The sequence below is a fragment of the Poecile atricapillus genome, chromosome Z (genome assembly GCF_030490865.1).
Source record: "Poecile atricapillus isolate bPoeAtr1 chromosome Z, bPoeAtr1.hap1, whole genome shotgun sequence".
NCBI classification, from domain to species: domain Eukaryota; kingdom Metazoa; phylum Chordata; class Aves; order Passeriformes; family Paridae; genus Poecile; species Poecile atricapillus.
Window position 1 is genome coordinate 84,624,705 of NC_081289.1, and position 15,282 is coordinate 84,639,986.

The window sequence follows — 15,282 nt, forward strand, 5'->3', positions numbered from 1 at the left end:
CTGTAAATTCAGTATTGTTTTGTCTGTGTCTTGGCAGGTGATTAGAGTGAATGATTGTCCCCAGAACACTCAAGTGAACTCAGAGCCTGCAGAGATCAATGCCTGGGATGAGCAAGAGAGACACAGCAAGAATTGGCTCACTGTGTCTAATTTCAGTCAGCTAAGTATGTTATGTGTTACGAACAGTGAATTTCAGAACAGCTTTTAAAAAGAAGCAGTAAATAGACTTCAAAAAATCAAAGTGTTATCCACCATTTTCACCTCATGGCGTAATTTTTATAGAATTAGACTTTGTTTGTCTTGGTTATTTAAAGCAACATTGAAGAGGCAAAAGAGTCATAGGTTGGATGGGAGATCAAGTGAACCTTTTTGGGACTACTGCCTGTCTTCCACGGGAGATATTTAAGTGCTAATCCCCAGGAATAAGTAGGAAGCAAGGAAAACGATGTCTTTGTCTCCTCTCCTGAAGTGTCTTCTAAAGTGACATCTTCTAAACTGGTATCCTGGCTAATTGCAAAAAACAAACTCATGATTTTTCAGGACATTTATCCTCACGGGCAGTGCTGTGACACTGTATTTGTTGGCAAATCCTCTGCCTGCATAATTCATTTCTCATTGCTCAGAAACACATCCTCCAAAGGGAAGAAATGAATTCTGTATTGTCTCTTTTGGAGCCAAAAGGAATGACATTCTTTCTCTTAATTTAGTAATTCTCCATCTCTTTAATTCTCAGAAATTCTATGCATTATTCATCTATTCTTTCAGCTTTGCTGTGATGTGGCTCACTGGTTTTATCCTGTGAGCTGCTGGGAGAAGTACCAGACAGTGCTGTGACTCAGTACCACGTAGCCTGAGGAGGGCTGTGCTCAAAAGTTTGCTGAAAAAAGTGGAAGTAGTCTGCTTAACCCTATGAAATTCTGTCACTGTTTTTTAAACCCATTACACATGTACTGGGACAATATGGTATTTAGGTGTTTATTTTAGAATACTGCATAGCTGCTTTGTTTATAGTGATAGAGCTGCTCATTTACCCTCTGGAAATAGCTGACAACTTCTCTCTTGCCTAGGTTTGGAACGTCTCCATTACAAACACCAGAAAATTAAAAATCCAGATGTTGGTAGGCATACCATACCATTTTGTGATTACCTGAGACATTCTCGAGAGGTAAGGCCTAAGATAACGCATCCTATTCCATAATTTTGCCTGAGATGAATCCAGAGTAGCTCTACAGTCATCCCTGGATTTGCCAATAGAGTTTCTTTGTCATGACATATCTCTTTGAGAGATGTGAAGCTTTGTGGTCCACTGTCAGAGTGTATGTGTGGAAGTAAATGAATAATTTAACAGCTGCTACCACTCTACTAAGATTATTGAAATAGGACAATAAATTATTGAATCTTAGAGTGGTTCTGAATATGAACTTAGTCACAAACGACATGTGTTGATGTTTCATCAGGTGAATGGTCCCAAACTTGTAAGCAGAATGGGAAAGAAAGTTTTGGAAAGTTAGCTACATAGCATCATATAGTTATTTCTTGCACAGGGGTAGATAAATATTGATAACAATTGCAAAGTATGGATTTTTAGCCATTGCCTTTAAACATCATATTTTGTTATTTACCAGAATTAATCTGCTGCTCTGTAATCTAAAGATCCTCTTCCTGTGTGAACTAATATTGGCTTCTTTATATTTATGTTTCCTGAAGATTTGAACAGGAATCTGGATTGTGAAAACTACTACTATCTGTTCAAAAATTATGAGTTAATAGAAGAAATGGAACAGCTAAGAGAAGAAAATGTAACATTCATTAAATTTTATAGGGGTATCTCAGAGATATGAAAGGAAATTAACAAAGAATAAATTAAGAAAAGAAAATGTGAGAGAATCCTTTCCTCTTTCTTTTCAAGAGCACCAAAGCACCCTTCCTTTAAGGGAATAAGTTGATTTTACTTATAGGAGATCTTTCAAAGACTAGCTTATTTTTCACTGAAAATGTTACCATTTTTCTTTTCTTTTTTTTTTTTTTTTTTTTTTTTTAAGGAATAAAAATGGACCATGCAATTTCAGTTATGATGTTCTGAGTGCTGGAGAACTTGAATCCCAAATACCGGGACAAGAGCTTTAATGTTTTAATTAAAAAAATTGTGAGGTTTTATGTTAAAAAATGATGAGAGAGAGAAATAGAAAAAAAATTACTGATTTTGTATTCTGTAAAACCGAAACCTGGACTCTAAATTAATAAATTTTTGAAATCTGAATCACAGGATCAGCCAGGCAAAATAAAGTCAGGAAAACTGTGTGAGGTAACCAAGTAATCTGGTGCTTCAAAGCCTTTTTTAAGATATATTTGGCTAAAACTCAAGCGTGATAATTTTTAAGTTGTAAAAAAACTCATTCTGCTGATTAATAGCACTATTTGATTTATGCTGAAACCAGTCGTTTCTGAAACACCAACTTCAAATTTATTTTTCCAAGGTACACTCTCCTGTATCCACTAAATTGTTATGCCTCTCTCTGGACTATGAAATTTATTATTTATATTTATCACTGAGATGTAACAAAGTTACATCCAACTGTTCCCCTTGGAGGATGATATATTTTAAAGACATGTATCTTTCCAAAAGTGAAGTTCCTCACTCATGGCATACTAGGGATTCAGAAATCCCTCTTGATAGGTAGCAGGGAGCAAAGCAAGGGGGTGTGTAGGAAGCTTTTGGTAAAGACTTTTTTTGTCTTCAAAGCAAACTACAAGTTCAAAGTATGAGAGAAATAAAAAAAAAATAAAATTCATTTAAGATGCAGATTAGATTAAAAGCTGAGTTTTAATTGACTCATCTTTAAACTTAGTTGTCCTTGACATTTTGTGTGTGTGTGTGTGTGTGTGTGTGTGTGTGTGTGTGTGTGTGTTTAGAGGACTGAAATTGGTCAGACTACTATTCGGAAGAAAGATTAAGCTTCTTACTACCACATTAGGAGGACCTGGCTGGCCCATTCTTTCCCTAATATGTCTTGAAGTTTAAAAGATTATTTGAGATTTTCTTTAACTATAAGACTTGGAAAATATGTGGTCTAAATATCCCTGGAAAGCTGCTCAGTTTTTTACATTTTTCTGTTCCATGGCTTCTGACTGAATTTATTTTCAACAACAGTAAAGGTTATACCTACCTTTATGTTGGAATTTTCCAACATAAAGAAAGTTCTCTAATACTGTGATTATTAGAAGACCTTTAACAAGTTTTGTGAGTATATCGAGATATACGTGGTGACCTGAGTATTTAATTCAAATGTCTGGAGACATCATGGAAAACAGCAATGTGAGCAAATTAGTTCCATTCTAGTGTAGGTATGGCAGTGCTGTGATTCACCTGTCTGTCAGGGTCATTATTCATGTTAATAATCATATTAATAACTATTCTCAAGATTGTAACTTCTGGAGCTGTGCAATGTGTATATGATAAAGATGTGCGTATTTTACCAGTAAAAGTGTCTCTCTTTTTCTAGGATTTCAGTAATAGCATATTTGGAAACACCAAGAAAAGCAATCTGAACAGGAACTCCTCGTATGTATTATTATTATGTTAAAATAATCATCACAGGTTTTCAGAAAGAGATGTCTGTAGTGTCTGCAGCTTTCCATTTCAGTTCTGCAATATATTTAGGATGACAAATTCCTGAGAAATGGAGAGTTAAGTCCATTCAGTTTGTCTAAGTTTCATTCAAGGAAATCTTAGTAATGGAGATAGAGGAGATTCATTTAAACTCAGTGTATGATTTTAGGTGGAATAGATACGCTTTCTAATTCTAACAATAACTGAATTTTCTAATTCAGTCACTAAGATCACAGTTGGATTTGATAATTTAAAAGGTCTTTTCCAACCTTAATAATTCTATGATTCTGTGGTGATTCCCTGGTTCTATGACCATAGCATCTTTAATTAGCCATTTTTCCAATCTAGTCAGCATGAAAAGTTGTACTTGCTTTTGCTGTGCAATTGCATGTATTATTTTCTTAATAATTACAATGCTAGTATCTCCTGAAAACTTCTCTCATTCACTGATTCATCTCTTTTGTACATTTATTAAATATTTAACTCAGTTTTCTTCACGCAGAAGATATACAACTATTATATTAATAGTAGATATATAATTATTATATTAATAACTTTTCAGAAGTTATTAAGCTTTGATTACATTTAGTGGAAGTATACTGGTTTCACAAGTGGTTTCCATTTTCTTGCGAGGTTTTTAATTTTTTTTTTCCCATATTGATTAATCATTATCATAAAATTAGTAGTGTTCTTGCTACATGCAGTGCTGTCTTTATGGTAGTTTTCCTTTTCTTTCCATCCTTCATTGATTTCTTCTAGATCTCTTTCTGTTTGTTTGTTTGTTTGTTTGTTTGTTTGTTTGTTTGCAGCACTGCACTGGTAATAAGTAGGAAATATTAGAAAGCTGTCAGATCCCATGTGATTTCACCATGGGGAGAGGAGGAAAAAAGTTACTGTGTTTTTGGGAGTTTTATTCATACCGTGTGTGTTTCAGGAGGGTGGTTTGGGTGTTCAGCTGTTGTGGGTTTGGGATTTTTTTAGGGTGTTTTTTCTTTTTTTTACACTCTATCATTTGTAGGCAGTGGGCAAACTGCACACTTACCAGCAGGATTTGGGGCTGTTGAGTGGCCTGAATCTGTCACTTAATCTGTTGTCTTCAGTGGGGCATCTCTGGTCTGTGAGGTGAATTGTATCTTCTGTGCTCTGTTACAAAGACTACTTTAATGTAATAGTCTTTTTGCAACCAGACTCATTAATCCAAAGAATCCCCAATTTAAAATGCATGTTTTTGTGAAAGTAGTGGTAATGACACAAGTAACTGTTAATACATCTCAGTGTTGACTAAAAAATGAAGAGCTGTGTATGTGATTGAAAGCTCTGTAACTGATACTGTTATTGCAGCATAAAAGATGTGAATAACAGCACAGACTCACAAGTAGTTAAACATAAAGTAGAGAAAAAAAACTTGTAGAAAAATGTGTCAGTTCATCAGTACCTGAAGATAGTTTGCTGATGGTTATGTTGAACAAAATTGCACTAAAGGTTATTTTGCTTTATGATTGCTGAGTCACATCTCTTTACATGTGATCCATGTGTACCATTGTTAGCTTAATTACAGAAATGTTGGATTAAAATATCAAATATTTGCTTTTAAACAGATTGAGAACTCCAGAGGAAACTGACAGTAAGTTTTCCATTGCTTGTCACTCATTTTAATTCCCATCTGCAATTATCATGCTGACAGATCTGAAGTACAAAATCCAAAAAGAAGTTAATTTACTGTAGTTGGGGATTATAGCACAGATATTGTTTCATGTGTTAGTAACAAATTTGTATTTTACAGTGAAGGATTTTTTATGACAAACATGTTTTTCTCATAACAACTGCATAATCTTAAAAGAAAGGGATTTATTTTTACTCTAGTCTGCCCAGTAATGCTGTCCTTTCAGCACGAAGAAACTCTTCAAGATGCTGCTGCTTTGATCCCTGACAGTCCAAGTGATCTCCTGGGTTAAACCAGGGAGTATGTCTGAAGATAGATATAAGATTTTTAATGTATGCTTGATTTTTCAAATTGCAAATGTGTAATATCTCCATTTGTGTTGTTTACCTTAAATTCTGAAATCTGTGGAGGACTGAACTTATTATGAAATGTCCAGTGAAGAAATTCAAGGTTTTAGTGAGGAATCACTTTGTTCCTCAAAAGCATAGTGTTAGTAAACTTCACTGGTATTTGCTGTGTTTTATTCAATCTCTCAGTTTTCCTGGCATGACTCTTAGCTGTAATAGGCTGAGCAGCTAGGCACCTATCTCTTTTTGAGATTAGCTGAGGTGCAGGAATGTGTTGCTCCTAGTCTTATCTCCCCTTTAAGTGCTGGTCTCTGCAAGCCCATCTGTGCACAAAACACTGCGGTGCTGAAGCATTCTGCTGCAAGCAGAGTTGTAAGGCTTCTCTCCAGAGGACATCATTGTTTTGATTATAATCCAGTTTTCCCATTCTCAATAGGCTCCTTTTCATGTTCTGTTTTTTGTGACATACAAAATGCTGGGTCCAGCAGGAAAAAAATCATAAGGGACTTTGATTCTCTAAAGGGAATGAAAAATGCTGACCCTTCCCCCAATATCCACAGATGTTTTCATGTAAGATCTTTATCTATAGGTAAGGGAGTAAAAGCAAATAGAGTACACCAAGAAGAAAAGTGTAAAGTTCAAAAATTTCGGTGAACATTGTTTAGATTATGTCATTTTTTGAAAATTAATAGTAATAGAGTATATATATACTGAAAACTGCCATTTTGAAGGGTGGTTTTTCAGGAGAACAAAATTATTTAATCTAATTAATCATTCTTGGTTGTATTAAAAATACTTTTTTATAAAGCAAAAATTTTTGGACCAAATTTGGTCTGAGCCTGTTAAATATGTAACTACCAAAAATGTTGTCTGCTTATATTTTAACAGCACTTTGGATGCTGTGGGTTAATGGGACAGTATTACTATAACTTTGGTGCAATAGTACAGTTAATGGAATGCTTAATGGCTGAGGGTGGAGTTGGAAAACTCATGTCTTTGGGAGTCCATGAAGCGTGGTGGATAGGAAAGTGCTTCTGAAAACCCAGGGGTCTAGCTGGCTTAACTTGTCCTTGAGGCTAATATCTCATTTTCCCCACCATTTCCTTTAATAAATAAGTCGTCTGGCTATATAACACTGAAGACTGAAATCTGCCAATATACAATATATGATAACGTAGTTGAAGCCCCTAAGTAATTCTCCTCCTTAGAATGCTGAGCCAGCAATTCTGATTAACCTGTTTTGTGACAAACTCTGGGATGGAAGGAATTAAAAAATCATGCACTTGTGTCTGTTATAATAATTAATACAACGATCCTTTAAACATTATTTCAGATATCTTCTCCAGCTTGAAAACATCTCAAGACTTGCATCTTCACTACTCAGGTAAGCAGGAGGCAGAAGAATGACAGCTGAGGAATTTAAGAAATTTTAAGGAATTTTAGAAACATTAGTTTTCCCTTTGTCATCCACTGTGATTTTCATTTTGAGGATTTGCACAAGTGCCGACTGCTAAGAAGGTTCTGTGTTAATTCATGTCTAACACTTCAGTGAAAGAATTATTGATTTTTTTTTTTCTGTTGATAATTGCTTCATTCTGGGTATTTATGGCAAATCCAGAGCAAAATTTAGATAATCACTTTCAAAATATCAGTGGAAATCATGAATACAGGTCAGATTCCTGGGGGGGCAGAAGAGGCATTTGTTTGTTTATAGCAGTCAGTCCCCTCACACCTCCCAAACCCTCCTTTGTACTTTCTGGAATTCTTTTTTTCAGTTAATTGTCCTGTACTACTTAATCTGTGTTTGTATATCCATGAACTCCTGAAAATCTGGAAGGGAATAAATCCTTTGAATGCTAATTGCCTGCAGTCCTGCCTTTCCTTGAGCTGGGTGTGCACAGATTTTCCCACAAGGCCTGGATGTCAGCTTTTCGAGGAGTAGAACAGAGCAGAAATTGCCAGTAGATGTCACCGTTGCCCACAGGACCTGGCCTGTTTCAGGCAGGGCTGGAATAAACCAGAACTATTAGCAACCTTCTTAAATTCAAAATCTACACAGTTTTCACTGGGGATAACACCTCCCGGCTTGCAATCAGCTGGACAGATGTAATTTCTCTGGCATGGTGGTATTCTTGCAGTTATTGATTTGTTGCTTGTCAGGCATGCTGTTTGAGATGACGTTGGACTTTTTAGCACAGGCAGAAGTGGTTTCCCTTATGAGTGGACAAATGTCTTCAGAGGTTTTCAATGTAGGTTTCCATTCCTCAGGGAGATTAGGACAGAATTTAGCCAACTAGGCCCAAAAATCCTGCACTAGAATTCTGTACCATTAACACTTTTGTGTTGATCTTGCCATTAATTTGAGCAAGCAGATATAATCCTGCCTCTGCATACCCAAAAGAACTCGGTCCTTGTCCCAAGTTTGGCAGCTGCTGCAAGTCCATGTCACATGGCTTCTCAAAGTTCTAGAGTGACTGCTGGCAGGGTCTGAGAGATGGCATAGATTTCAGCTGCTCCTGTGTTCGTATCCTACCTTCTGCTATGCACTGATTTCATGACCAGTGTGCTCTTAGTGTAGCACCGGAAGAAGATCTTGTTTCTCAGTCCATGCTCCAGCACTCTTCAGTCATAGTAACCAACTCCTGTTGAATTGGGTATATGTAAACCACCTTGAACTGAAGTATGAAGTGCAGATCTTCTCAAATGAGGACCCCAGTTCATGGGGTGGATGTGTCATGGGTGTAATTTGCTCTGCCCTTCTAGACTCAATAATCTTCTATTAAATTTTGCTCAAAGAAGTTATCTTAAAAGAAGGACAGATGATGTCCAAAATCCTTAAGTTCCATAAGCTCCAGAGTTTGTTACCATGGCTTTTTTGTTACTCTGCAGAAAAACACAGCTCTGCTGTGGTTGACTCTCTGCTTTGGTTCACTCTCTGTTTTGGATGATGGTTTTGTCTTCATCCATTGAATAGGGAAATTAGACAGAACTGTAGCGTCCAGCTTGCCTCCTTATTGTAGGAGTGCCTTACTTTACAGCTCTCTTCTCACTTCCTGATAACTCAGTCATTGTGGAGACAAATACATAAATATTTGGTTTACTCTCTGGAGTTTTGAAGGTGTTTGCCTGAGAAATAAGCTGCAGGTTAGGTGAGATATAATAATGTTACTGATGTTTTTTGGCAAGAAGCTTGAATGAAGAAGCAGTACTCTGTGCAGTGGAAGCTTGGATTTTCCTGGCATACCTTTTTAAATCTCCAGGTGCTTCTAACCCTGACAAGACAGGCAAAGAGGGCATTTGGGGTCAAGGCATCTCATCATCACAGTGTGAGTGTAAGTGTTGCTGCCCTGGAGTTGGCAGGAGCAAGATGCAGAAGCAGCCTGTTGTGAAAGGAGGAGGATGTGAGATAGCAGAACTCCTTCTAGACAGGGTGAAAAGGGCTTTCCCAGAGAGTCTGTTTCTTTGGAAGGAGGGAATTCATGAAAGGGTGAGATGTGATGGGTTGGCATCCTGGTTCTAGGCAGGAGGGGACATGGCTGGAATCTGGAGGTTATTCTGTACCAGTTCACATGATTTTCTGGTGATGGAAAAGGGAAGAGCTGAGATAACAACTGATCTGGTAAGAGTGGGTGGGAAGCAAGTGTTTGTTGTATTAGGTATACCACAATGTTGTAACCTAACACTGTATGTTTCAGTATAGGCACTATGAGCCCACTGAGGTGCTCCTTTTTAGAGTAGGGAGAGGGATCAGGATTGCTTTGTTGCTGAACTGTGTGATATCAGCTTACAAAATGATAACCTCAAGGGCAGTGAGAGTCATTTGTAATGTGTGTTCAGTATTGGTCTTCTACCCTTACCTCAGTCACTGCCTTTGGGACACCACTAACCATGGGTTAACCCATTAATGTGGGCTGTATCAGTCATTTCCAGCTGGTCAAGGGACATGATTGTCCTGCTCTGCTCTGCACTGGTGTGGTCTCGCCTTGAGTACTGTGTGCAGTTTGGGCACCACAACATAAAACAGACATAAAACTATTACAGAGCATCCCAAAGAGGACCATGAGGTCTGGAGTAAAAGGTCGCTTAGTCTGTTCAGCATGGAGAAGTCTCCTGACTGAGAAGTCACTGCAGTCTTCAACGTCCTCTCAAGGGGAAGCAGAGGTACAGGTACTGATCTCTACTCACTCTTGTGACCAGAGACAGGATTCGAGGAAATGGCATGAAGCTGAATCAGAGGTTAGTTATTCTGCTTTGGGTTGGATCTCAGGAAAAGTATTTTTTCACCTGAGGAGTGTTTGGGCACTGGAACAGGCTCCCCAGGGAAGCAGTTTAGGGAAGCATAGCACTAAGCCTGATCAAGTTCACAAAGATTTTGGGCACCACTCTTAGGCACACAGTGTGACTCTCAGGCACAGGGCCAGGAGTTGGACTTGATGACCCTTATGGATCTGCTTCTTGATGTGTTCCTCAGCATATTCTATAATTCTGTGTTTCTGTAATAATTGCACCCAGCCTGTGAGCAGAACAGAGGACTATTTTCCCCAGCTTTTCATTCCTTTTTCCTCCTTGAGGCCTGTTACACCAGCTATGGAGGATTTTGAATTCCCTTTGGATATTAAGGAAAGCATGCTTTAGTTGCTACATCCTTCTGGATCTACGTTGCTAGGTCTCTTCAGTGCAGTCTTACGTCCTGATTAGAAATAGGGATTCTTAGGAGGGTCTTTCAGAGATCTATCCTGAGGGTGGATAGTCATGACTGACCTGTAATGTGGGAGAAAATGGGCCAGATTTTGAAGGATTATTCTGCTCCAATGGCTTGGAAGTTCATCCCTGAACAACTACCTGTTAAAGTGGCAGAATATTTGAAAGAAAAAATGCTGTGGCAGTTCCAGAGAGGAGGGAAATTCTGCAAATTTCTCAGACACTGCTCACAGTACTTACTAGACAGCACCCTCAGGGGGAAGAGGAGGAAAGCAGAGCAACAGGCAGCTGAACCACAGGAACAGTGCTGGTACCAGTTGTTCCTATACAGAAGAAATTCAAGCTCAGACCAGTTTGCATACTGAGGAGGAAGCAGGGCCCTCAGAATGGGAAGCAGGACCAGAGAAAATCACCCCCCTAGGTGAGCTGCAAAGTTCATGGGAAATTTTCAGGCACCAGTCAGGAGAGTCCCTGCTGGCCTGGGACCTCTGATGTTGGGATATCACAGCCCGTGATATGGAACTATATGGTAGTGCAACCAAGCAACTGGGATCCCTGTCCCAGGATGTGAGCATTGACAAAGAGATTGAGAAGAGAACAGAAACTCTCAGAGGTGACTCCTGTCAAGTATGTGGGAATGCTGACTACCAAACTCCAGTGATATGAAGATCAGCTTTTTTTCCTCCCTACTGGCCTGTACCTTGGCTGTGGAAAGACCTCCTTGTCTTTGAGGGACTCAACAGCTCCTTACAATTTTGTACCGTCTGTGAACTTGCTTAGTATCTCATCAAGCAAGCTAAAGAGGAAGTTTTCCATGACTTACCAGTTTGGACCAGTCTCAGCTATTGGGAGCAGGTACCCTCCTGCTCAAGAGGGTACGCAGCGATACCTGTACATACCATGTACAGGTATGTACAGGTATCAGGTCATCACCAAGGCTTGGGGAGAAGGGAATCTCTTCTGGGGAGGAGGGGTCCCTTCTGGATCGAGTTAGTGTGGTCTTGTCAATTGTCAGGGGTTTTCTGTGTGAATTATTCATTTTTTGTGCCCCTTGTCATCAGTTTGTTGTTACTGTTCATTTCCTTGTCTGGTTGCTGTTTCCAGAAAACTGTTCTTATCTTAACCCATGATCCGGTCCCCCTCTCCAGCCCCAGGAGGGGGAAGGACGGGGAGGAGGAGTGGGCAAAGTACGTGGTTTGACATGTTTCAGTGGGAACACCAAACTGGGGAATGCAATTCCTGATACACAACAGTGTGCAAAGGAGAGTTAGTGTCTGGGTAAAACAAATGGCGATCAGGTGTGACACAGGATCACACTGCTGCCTCCTCCTTGGCTTTGTACACTACAGAAAAGTGCAGTGTTTTTGAAACTTAGCCAGCTTGTTTATTCAGTCTAGCAGTGAAATCTGTGTTCCTTGCAGCTGTTGAAAGAAACAACTTAATGAGACTTGCTCAGACCATACCATTTACACCAGTCCAACTCTTTGGTAAGTACCAGCTTCTTGCTGATATGTTTTGCTTTATAAATACTTCATGCATTATCTTTTAAAAACTGTGCTTGAGAAATTTCCTTGGATTTATTTCAACAGTTCTTATTTTCTGAAAGAGACAAACAAGATAGAATTGTAGTTATGCAGTACTTTAGCAACTTTTGACGGTCACCTTGTCCAACTCTTTCCACGGCCAACTCAGTTCAGGTTGCTGAGGAACTGTAGAATTGCATTTTGATTAGGTCTATAAATGGAGACTCCTCGTTTTCATTGCACTACCTCTTCCAGTGTTTGATGGGCCTACTCATGAATCTGATGTTTTTCCCTGCATACACTGGGGTTTCCCTTGAAACTAAGTTTGTAACTCTTAGTACTCATGTGATCACTGTCAGCCTCAGAGATGAGTCTAATTCCATCCTTTATGTACCCATCCTTAGGATAGCTGAAGACAGTCAGAAGTTTTCCCTTAATCTTGATAACTTAATTGTTTCTGTTTCTCTTTCACACACACAGACACACATGTAAATCTATGTATAGGATATGCCATCAAGAAGAAAATCAGGTAGTGATTTAAAGAGCACAATTCTTTGATCTGTCACAAAAAAACTTTACGTGCCTTTAGTGCCAAGAAAAAAAAAATCTTTGCTGTAACTGAAGTTATAGAGCATAATCCATAAATTTTTTGGGAAGAATTCTGAAAAGAGTGTAGTATTTGCTTACTGCAGCAGAAGCTCTGCCTCTAGACTTTTGATATCTAGGTGCTGCCTTCTCAATGGGTAGAATATTTTGTCTCACAGCAACTAATTGCTGATACTTGCAGCATCATAGGATTTCTTGTGACTTTATTGCTGTAGATAATTAATATAGCCATAGCTGTATTGAGCATTCTAATCTTTGACGCTCCTAGGAGATATCTTTCTAGGTATTAAACTGTCAAAAGATAATAAAATGAAGATTTAATGTAAGATTAAAAAATGTGTCTAGTTACACTATCTTTATTCAAGTTTCTATCTTTTACGTAAGGTACTGACTTTTCCAGTTGCTTTATTTTAAATTAAAATGTGCTTATATTGCTGGATTCAACAGCATCTGCATTTGTGCTAATTGGTGAAAGGCAAGCTCTAGAGTGTGGAGGAAATCTACTAGTCTGAATCCAGTTTGTGATTGCTTATGACAGTCTTTGCTATTTGGCAATTTAGTTACACTCATCACACCAGCAAAAACCTGTTTCTTATTAATTAATGTTACAAATAATGTGAATTGTAGGAAGGAAAGTCAGATTTAAAAAAATGAGTCCACTCTGCTGTTAGTTTTCAAGTGGTGGCAACAGAAAAGTGTTGTTGATTCTGCTGTGAGAGAGGAATGTTGCTACAACTCTCCAGGGGGAAACAGAGTGTAACTGAGTTAAAACTCACTAGGTTCTGCTTGCAGAAAAGATGTTACTAGCAGTAGCAGAACATCTTAAACATTTCATCATTGCAAATACCATTGGAATTTCTAGAAAGAAATCAAAATATTAGTTTTAAATACCCAAACTGTAAGCTTCCTGATAATTTGCTTTAGCTTGTTCTCCTGGAAACATCCTTTTCAATCTAATTTCACTGGCTCATCACATCATGGCCAAGTGAATACCTTTGAAACAGCTCAGCTCTCTCTCTGTCTGTGGCAAAAGATGGCACTCGCGACTACAGCCAATATTGTATCATCTACAAAATTAAATCCCTTTAATCTTTAGTACTAATTATCTATTACAAACTGTTTGCCTTGTTGTCATGACTTTTTCCTTAGATTTATTTTTAATATTATTTTAAACTATTATTTTAACTGTTTCTAGACTAAGATTTTAATTCAGGTGTTCTGCTCCTGCAGGTTCATTTGGGTGTTTGCTGTTTTTTGGGGTTTACTTTGTGAAACACAAAGTTAAAAGAAAAATACAGGGAGTGTTCCACAGATTATGATTAACTTAAGTATTACTAAAAATTCCCCTTCCACATAAGTACATAAAGAGAGAGAATTACACACAGGATATTTACAGTTCATACAGTGGAGCTAAAAATGGTGACCCTTTAAAAATATATTCTTTTAAATGACTGCTATAGACTAGAGTATCAGTGAGCTTTCTTTGGGTGGAAGAATCCAGAAGTTCTTCCATTTATCATTGTTTAATACAAGCTCTTTGGACCACCTATTATCATAGTAGATGAATGAATATGCTAAATGGTGTAAGTTTAGGCTGGGGAAGTTTTCAGACAGATGAACAGGTATGAGAAAAAGGCTCTCTTCTTAAAAAAGTGTGGCTTAGACAGGTGTGTAAAGAGGTATGTTATAAAAGAGGACACCAAATGAAAATGCTATTCTCTCCTGTTCCTGCAATTTACTTTTGCTAACAAAACTTCTTTTTATTTAAGCTGGAGAGGAAGTGACAGTCTATCAGCTAGAGGAAAGTTCACCTATGAATCTTGATAAAAGCATGTCTTCCTGGTCCCAGTGTGGCACAACTGCAATGATCCAAGTCCTGTCACGGGAGGAGATGGATGGGGGTCTGCGGAGGGCCATGAAGGTCATTTGTACTTGGTCTGAGAGTGATGCATTAAAGTTGGGACAAGTATTTATTGTGAAGTCTTTCCTGCCAGAGGTGGTTCAAACTTGGCAAAAGATCTTTCACCATGGCACAGTATTACATCTCTGTCTGCGGGTGAGTGAAGGAGTACTTAATGGCCTAGCCTGATGTCAGACTGCTTACTTGTTAATGTCTTCAACAAGGTTGGCATATGTTTTGATGTTATCTTTTGGAAAGAAAAAAAGGTTTTGAGGAAGATGTAGCTCCCATTTGTAAAAAACAGATTATCAGGGTAGGTGGGTGTGTGTTTGTTTAGTTTTTTGACAGATTCATGACACCTTTCTTCATGAAAATGAAGTGGTTTTTATAACATTATCTTTTTTTCAGGAGATTCAACAGCAAAGGGTTGCCCAGAAGTTAATCTATACCTTCAACCAAGTGAAGCCTCATACTATTCCCTATACTCCAAGGTAAATTCAATGTCTTTAAGTACTAGGTGAAAGAGGTTTCCTCTTTTCAGCCTCCTTTTCTATTGTGTGTTGCAATGATAATGCAGTGGTAATGATAATGTCTAAGGATAGATAATGAACTTTTCAGAAGAAAGGTAGGCAGCTTTGAAGTTTGTCTTTATGTCTTTATAACTACATGTAGTGGCAAAATAAACATTCTGTTCCTTAGATTTCATCAAGAATTGCCTTTTATATAATCAACTAAATTCGATGTAGCTCATTTGCAGTGGACTAGGGTAAATCAGATTATGTTTTTTGTTCATATAGTACATTTTCTGATCAGGTGCTTTTTTTGAGAGTTGTTAGACCAAGAAAGCCTTTGTTCTCTCTACTGTTTGGTACCTACTGCTGTTGAAAATGCTCCAGCCAAAGAAGACACGTCCTTCTTTTTGGTATTCTTAC

The 15,282-nt window shown here is 38.2% G+C and overlaps 1 protein-coding gene across 1 annotated transcript in view; it reads left to right on the forward strand.

Annotated features, from left to right (window-relative positions):
• The window catches only part of TRPM6 (transient receptor potential cation channel subfamily M member 6), a 93,453-nt gene that overhangs the window by 69,069 nt on the left and 9,102 nt on the right, over window positions 1–15,282 (forward strand). Inside the window, exons 28-35 of the mRNA XM_058827188.1 lie at window positions 38–164; window positions 1,068–1,165; window positions 3,504–3,562; window positions 5,209–5,234; window positions 6,954–7,004; window positions 11,743–11,808; window positions 14,220–14,506; window positions 14,759–14,841. Coding sequence (XP_058683171.1) covers window positions 38–164; window positions 1,068–1,165; window positions 3,504–3,562; window positions 5,209–5,234; window positions 6,954–7,004; window positions 11,743–11,808; window positions 14,220–14,506; window positions 14,759–14,841 — 797 coding nt within the window. The remainder of the gene's footprint in view (window positions 1–37; window positions 165–1,067; window positions 1,166–3,503; window positions 3,563–5,208; window positions 5,235–6,953; window positions 7,005–11,742; window positions 11,809–14,219; window positions 14,507–14,758; window positions 14,842–15,282) is intronic.